At 31.7% G+C, this 8,502-nt stretch overlaps 1 protein-coding gene across 1 annotated transcript; it reads right to left on the minus strand.

Moving 5' to 3' along the window:
* Positions 1-3,191: 3,191 nt before the first annotated feature.
* Positions 3,192-5,608, minus strand: LOC127087479 (pentatricopeptide repeat-containing protein At4g21065). Its single transcript, XM_051028362.1, has one exon. It carries the CDS (start codon positions 5,512-5,514, stop codon positions 3,652-3,654), a length of 1,863 nt encoding a protein of 620 aa, XP_050884319.1. The 5' UTR covers positions 5,515-5,608; the 3' UTR covers positions 3,192-3,651.
* Positions 5,609-8,502: the final 2,894 nt, after the last annotated feature.

Raw genomic sequence — 8,502 nt, forward strand, 5'->3', positions numbered from 1 at the left:
AACTTTTGAACATGGATTTCAATACAAGATTTGATCGTGGTCACTTGATAGAAATCCCTTTTATCTTCTACCTGCTTTCTGATTTTGAGCATAATTAATGTTACTACCTCATCGTATACCTTTAAAATAAGCGTACATTTTTCTATGTCGATATTGCATCTACTTATTAGCAAGAACGGTCGACCAAGAATCAATGGAATGCCTTCATTTTCAGTTATGTATAATACCAATAAGTCCATTGGAAAAATGGATTTGTCTACTTTTAAAAGAACATCTTCTACAATATCATATGGACTTTTGATGGATTTGTCAGCAAATTGAAGTGTCTTGCCCGTGTCGCTTACTCTTCCAATGTTTAAAAAAACATTACCATGTAACTGAAACAACCAATATTGTGATTATCCATGCTAATAATCCCTTAAAATTTTGGGAGGATGTTGTCCATACCACAAGGTGTTTGATTAATAAAATGTCATCTTCCACTATACAAAATAATATTTTCCACTCTATATTGTTCTCTAATGAAGTATTGTTTTGGATAACTCACTGAGTCTTTGCATCTGTTTGCTTTACTCATGATCTTACTTTAGGACTTAATAAATTGTTTGCTTATGAAATTAAGTGTGTATTCCTTAGATACTCAAGAGTTCAAAAAGGGTTTGGTCCTACTGACCCTCCCTTGGAAACTTATTAGTGTCGTGAATGTCTCCTTTTTATCGATCCACAATATATAAAAGGTCAAAGTGACTCATATGTAACCTTAATTTCCTATTATACTTAAAATTTATTTTCTATGTTAGATGGATCTCATGTTGTAATACATAGAGGTATATGTTCCACTCGAAATCCTTATCTCGTTTATAATTTCTTGAGTTATCACCATCTGTCATCTTCACATTATGCTTTTGTCTCTACTATATTTTCCATCACTATTCCTTTGTCTTTGCACCAAGCTCTTTCCCATTCAAGATGGCAACATGTTGATTGATAAAATGGCAACCTTAGAATCCAACTAGATATGGACACGTGTACCATCTCCAATGTGAAAATCTATTGTTGGAAGTTATTGGATTTTACACGATTAAAGTTAGTATAGACAAAAAAAAATTGTTCGTTTAAAAGCTGACATGATGACTAAAGGTTATATTCAGATTTTTTTTTGTCTTTTTTCAGTGCTTTCTTTACATTTGTGGCTAACATGACTTATGTTCGTCCTTTTCTCTCTATGGTTATTATGAGATATTGATCATTGTATCAATTAGACATGAAGAATGTACTTCTTAACAGGGACTTGGAAGAAGAAGTTTATTTGGAGGAACCATCGGGTTTTGTTGCAGTAAGGGAGTGTCGTGGGTAGGTCACATGCCTTCACAAATTCTTATATGGTCTCAAATAATCCCCTTGAGCGAGGTTTGAGAGATTCAGTAGTGTGGTTAAATAGTATGACATTATTCATAGTGAAGTTGGTCATTATGTGTTTTATAAAGGCTCATCTCAAAAATGTATTTATTTGATTGTGTATGTTTATATAATTATTACATGTGATGATTATGATGGAATTGTAGCAAATAACCTCTAATTCACCACTTTCAAGTCAAATATATCAGAAGAGTTTCTATTTCCAAAAAATATATGCTTTGAATATTTTAGAAGAAACCAATATGTTGGATCGTAAGACAATTGACATTCATATGGGTTGGATAATCCTTTTTAAATATAGCAAGATATATGAAGTTAGTTTAGAAGTTGAATTATTCGACCATGACGAGGCCAAACATTACATATGGGGCTAGTAAAGTGACTTAATTTATAAATTCTCTTTATGATAATCGTTGAAATGTCAGGGTTCGAATCTTAAGATACATTAAAATATTTCTTGAAAAATATCTTGTTTACACAAACATAGATAGTAAGATATTGTTGCTTATAATAATGTTGATTGAGGCTATATGTCCCTCTAATAGGTGGTTCACATCTAAATATTATGTTCGGACATGGATCCTCTGCAGTGGCTGAATGATCCTTCCATCTCAGCCACTCATTTTGGTCAAATATAAAAAGTAATTAATATTAATTATTGTATAAATGACTAAGATTGGAGCAACATAAAAAAACATGAGAGAGCAGCAGGATAGGATCTGTGTCCATTATGTTCTTATTAATGGAAAATTTAATTTTATGGAAATGTAAGAAATAACATGTTGTCATATTGGAGTTGAATATTAAGTTATGGCATTTACTATCCATAACTTCATATGAATTAAACATAAGAGTAATTGCGCTTTTGTAAAATAGGTATTATGAGTCTCATTTGTGATAATTAAGTATAATATTATCTTGAATTCAATCTTTTATAAATGAATTATACATATTAAAATTGATTTTCATTTTATTTGAGTAGGATTAAGTATGATTGATTGTATATTGATTTCCCCTATTTAATCTAGGGCTTCTCATTATATATAGTAATATTGAGCATAAATAAGAGCAAGTTGAGAGTCAATTTCTCAAAATCACTAGTGGATCAAAAATATCTTATTCTTAAGTACAACCAGCAAGATACTCGTGCGTCCGTACGGGTAAATTTATTTAATAGAATATAAAATATAAAATAAAATAAATATTGTTTTGACAATGACCCGTAAAATAGAAAGTTAGTTGTGTATATTGTTATTCAATGCTATCCAATTTGATACAATATAAAATATATTTAAATACAAATGTCAATTTCAAATGAGTTACTTAATTATAAAACAAATAATTATCATATACATTATAAATATCTTTTATATATAATAATATTCCACCTCTTATATAAAGAATTAAAATTTGGAGTAAATCTTTTAAATTTATTTCTGAAAATGATAATGTTTTTATTTTAGATAAGATTTGTGTTTTAAAAGTTTAATTTTTTTTTCTTTTTTATTAAAATAAAAAGAGGTTCAAATTTTGTTATTTATACTTAAAAAATAAAATAAAAATAAAAGTGGAGAGAGAAAAAATTAAAATGAAAGTCAGAAAGTGTGAGAAAAATAAATGTGAAGAAAAATTGAAATTTGAATTAAGAGAAGAAAAAGAAAAGTGAGAAAATTAAAAGTAAAAAGTGAGAAATGAATGAGGTGGTATAATGAGATAGTTTCAATTTTTTTAGTATTTGTTCAAGTATAATTTTTTAAAAAGAAAATGATATATTAAGAAATTTGGTTGTAATTTATTTTAATAGAAAGATAGACAATACACCATCATTATTATTTCAGTGTACAATGCCACATGTAATTGCTATGATATCCATTCTCAATTTTTTTTGCACCATTTAGCATTACACTGCCCTTGATTTCAATGATACAATGCCACATGTAATTTCTAGAAACCAATGCTCAATTTTGTACCATTTCTCTTGCAAGAATGGCTTAATGATCGTCATTGTAACACAAGCTGAGTCTCTGACCATAACCTTCATCTGGAGTAAAAATAATTAAAAACCCGTCATTACCTTGAATTTTCACTTTCCCATCAGCTCATAATAAAAGAGAACTATGGTATAAACATGAACACTAGTTTCATGTATGAATGAACTCAATTATTTTGGACAAAACTCCTATGTAAGAGACTGTTGTTTTGGACAGTTTTCTCAACTAAGTTGCATCCTCATCACCAGTGATCACCACACAAACACATGCCATGTTTAAAATGATGATATCGATTAACATCTCTTACAGTAATTTCCCTCTCTGTAATCTTTGAGATGAACTTAATAGCGACATGACAGTCCTCACAAACTCGGAGATTCTTTGTTATCAAAAGTCGGGTTCCTGGTGATGTACTTATGAGTCCAAAAGCAATAGCTAGTCTTTCACTGTGACTGCACACCATACTTGTTTTTTCATCTTCCTCCACATCATGGAAAACAGATCCTGTATCTGGAGCATATCCAGCTTCATGCATTAGTCCTTCTAACCTCTTCAACTCTGCATATATTGCATCAGAATTTGAGTGTGAAACATCTCCTGCAAGAAATGCATACACTTTGTTCTTTACTTCAATCCAACTACAAGCAATGTTTTTCTTTATTCCCTTGTCAATCATTAACTGTCTCAATTTTTCCACTCCTTCCCACTTGCCTGATTGAGCATACATATTAGCCAAAATCACATAATTGCCAGAATCATCTGGCTCAAGCTCAATTAGTTTCTCTAAAGCTAACTCAGCCAACTCCACGTTTCCGTGGATTTTGCATGAATTCAGCAAAGCACCCCATACACCAGAATCTGGCTTAACACTCATATGTCTTATAAGATCATAGGCTTCATCCAGTTGACCACAGTGACCAAGAAGATCAACCATGCATGTGTAATGTTGAACTGTAGGATTGATACCATAATCCCTCACCATCGAGTTGTACAAGGCCCGTCCTTCATCCAACAAACGCCCTCGACTGCAAGCCGCAAGAACACCAACAAAGGTTATATGATCTGGACGAGCCTCCTTCCTCATTTTTTCAAACAAGTCCAAAGCTTCAACAGCAAGACCGTGCATTGCATAACCAGTAATAATTGCATTCCAGGAAACAACCCTTCTCTCCCAAAGCCGCTCAAACAAAGCACATGCAACCTTCACAGAACCACATTTTGCATACATATCAATCAAAGCGGTTTTAACCTTATCATTGGACTGAAATCCATGTTTCCAACCAAATCCATGGATTTCCCTACCATAAGGGAGACATGCAATATCAGCCGAAGATGAAATGACAGTCACAAGAGTCGCCTCGGTAGGTTTCACACCCTCTGCCGCCATCTCACGGCAAAGAGAAAGCGATTCATCAGGGTGTCCATTTTGAGCATAAGTTGCAAGCATAGAGTTCCACAACACAGCATCTCTCTCAACAATGTTATTAAACACGTGACGGGCATCCATTACACAACCACATTTCGCATACATGTCAATAAGAGCTGCACCAACAAAAACATCCCTCTCCCACCCATTTTTTATCACATACTCGTGGATGCCTCTTCCCTCTCCAATTGCAGAAAGTGCTGAGCAAGCTTTAAGAACAAACGGTAAAGTAAAATTATCAGGCTTGAGCCCATAATCAAGCATCTCATGGTATAACAAAATAGCAGTATCATGGGGTCCATTCCATGCATAACCCCGAATCAAAACATTCCACAAAAACAAATTCCCTTTAGGAATTTTGTCGAACAGTTTATGTGCATTTGGAAGAGAATTGGAAACCGCGTAAAGATGGACAAGTTTAGTGGCCAAGTCTTCACTGTAAGCAATACCCAGATGACACAAATGAGCATGGAGCTGTTTCCCTGGGTTTAACGCCTTGGAATCGATACAAGATTGGAGTAGTGAAGCATAACCGTAGCTGGTTTGTGACGGAGAACATGAATCGAATTGTTGGGTGGCTAATGAGTGATAGGAGGACGGAGAAACAGTGAAAAGGTTCAAGAGTGATGAAAGTGTTGTTGAGGTTTGTCGTGTTTTAGTAATAGAATAGAAAGACATGTTAGAGGAGTGTCAGTTATTTAGTTTCCTTTTCCTTGTAAATAAGAGTTCTTACAAGATATTTATGGTTGTTTCGCAAGTTTATCAAAAGTCGTGATAATAAAAATATTTCTATGTACATAAATTGTTATTAATTTTTAAACTCAACAATTTGGATTTTGAAAAAAATAAAATTTTATATAAAAATCACAAGTAAACCAAAATTACATCTTTTGAATCTTTTGTCCTAACTTTGTAATCGAAGTCTAATTTCTATAATTGTTTATGGAAGGTCTTCACATTAACAACCATAGATAGAACTATTAAGATGCGTCTGACCATTCAATCAATCCAGTATTTCTATATTTTATTATGGGACGGTCTAAAAAAACCCTTCAAAAAAACACCTTCATATTTTTTTTTGGTCAAGTCCACCAGACGTATGTTTTTTTATAGGTTGGACTGGATCGGGCAAGTGAGCTTTGAGCTGCCCTATTAAAAAAAATTATAATTTTTTTTAGTTAATTTTAGAAAAAAAAGATTGAAATAAAATATGATTGTATAAGTGTGTTTTTAAGTGAAAAATAAAAGTTAAAGAGGATAAATATATATTTTCAAGATGATGCGATGGAATAAATGATTCTGAGATGAAGAGAAAATTTGATAAGTATAAGATATAATATTAAGTTACTCTCTATTTTTACCTATAGATGTTTATATATATATATATATATATATATATATATATATATATATATATATATATATATATATATATATATATATTGATTTAAGTAGAAGTGTAATCGATTTGATTTGAATCGGTTTTTGATCTAAAAGAAATGTCCGAACCGATGATATCTCCATTGATTTGGTTTAGTTTATTTTTTAATATTTTTCAAAAATAGAATCAAATCAAACTAACCGATTTGATTCAGTTTTGTTTGGTTTGGTTGATAAGTTTAGAATGTTTTTTTCTTCCAAATATTATATTCATCAGTATATTCTCCGTTATCCTGTTTTTTTGCTATATTTTATGCTATTAGTTTTTAAAATAATACATTTCATGGAAATTTTTTTCATGCTTTATTTTTTCAAGCAAAATACTTGTTTCTCTTAATCCACGAAACATTGATCTGATTTCCATTGCATCATGAAATAAATTTACTATCAAATATAAAAGTTGACACTTGGCATCTAAAGGTTGGAAATGAATTTGAAAGCTTAACAAATAGAACACAACAAAACACACATCAATTAATATGTTTCACACCTCAAACACACATAAAACCTATTTTATAACAAGAATAGAAGAAATTTTATTGAAGAAGAAGAAAAAAAAAGGTAAAAAAGAAATAAGAAAATTAACGAAGAGAACTTGAACACAAAGAAGACGACCATAACATATCAGAACAACATTAGAGAAAACAATATTTATGGTGGGCAGCGAGAGTAGCAGTTCAATGAGAGCAAGTTTTTGTAACTTATGATTTCTACTTTCTATGTTTTGGAGTTTGGTTATAGATGTGTGTTTTGCTAGAAGGAAGTGTAAACAAAGATAGAGAATGGTTAGACTGTACAAAATTTAGGCTTAATGATGGATGGAATAAAAGATTTATAGTGTAATTATATCCATAAGTTTGGTTCATCGATTTGGCGGTTTGTAAAAGATAAAACCGAGAATCGAACCAAATCACATCGATTTTCATTGGTTCAATTTGGTTTTAGAACCGAACCAGAAACAATCGATTTTATTTCAATTTGGATTTTGGATTTAATTGATTTTTTTCGAATCCGCTTACACCTATAAATTTGATGAATATTTTAAATATCACTTAATTAAGTTTATGATTAGTCTTTACTCATTTTATATAGTTTTTGTTCATTACATACTTTTTTTAAATAAATTTATACTATAATATTGAAATAAGGGTTGGGTTGGCCATCACACCATATGAACCATTAGAAACTTGATCTGCTTATTTTGGCAACCCATGAAATAATCAGATCGACCCAATTCAACTAATTTATATGTTTCGGCCCATCAAATTGAAGCATAATGGACTGGGCCGACCCATTTAACAACTCTAGCCATTTTAATCTTTTAACATCCTCACAAAACTTTTAATTTTTAACTTATTCTCTATTAATAGACCACATTATCTTAATAATCATTATTGAAAATATATCCCTTGATAATCATTATTAAAAAAATCTCCCAAATCTATCTTATATTTCAATTTCTAATTTTTTTCTCTATTTCTCTCTTAAAAAGATTTATATATATAGCTTGATGGTCATGAATTTACCGCTACAGAAATTAAGTGGCGATTCTGCTGGGGAGTAGTCTCTAGTGGGTTTAGCCTACTTTTTTATATGTATATAATTGTATATTTGATGTTTGTATATTTGTTTGTATGATAGAATCTTCTTGTTGTGCTTGGTGATCTCTGAGTGGTGAGATAAGTTCTAACCCGAACTTGAGTGCAATTAAGATAGGAGGATGGTATAGTCATGTTCGACTTGTGTGGAGTAGTCCTTAACAAGTTGGCTTGAGACCCATCTACTTAGTGGAGACCCTTTTGGAGTTATTGATGTCACACAAGTTATTTATGGTTAGGCATTACTATCTATGATTTGGGGTCCGAGAAGCTGAAGACCGTAGAACATTTAACCCATCTTGGCCTATTTAGGACGTAGTGCGGAGACTGTTCAAGTGTATACTTGATAACAGTTGTTATGCGATACTACACTCAGACGAGTTTCTCTTGAGAATATTATGGGTTGATGAGTCATTCATCCTAACCTGTAATATCCGATAGATGGAATTAAGACCCTGAATTTTTAGAACATGATCTACAGGTTTTTATCCTTAGTTCACTCCTTTGGGGTGGTTATTACCCAGACTCCATGCTCGTGACTCACAACAACCCTTGATTCTTGGTTGATCCAATCGAATCTTGTCAATATCAATGGAACTTGGGTGTTGATAAGGTGTAAATCATAATC

Source organism: Lathyrus oleraceus, chromosome 5 (genome assembly GCF_024323335.1).
Source record: "Lathyrus oleraceus cultivar Zhongwan6 chromosome 5, CAAS_Psat_ZW6_1.0, whole genome shotgun sequence".
Taxonomy (NCBI): Eukaryota; Viridiplantae; Streptophyta; class Magnoliopsida; order Fabales; family Fabaceae; genus Lathyrus; species Lathyrus oleraceus.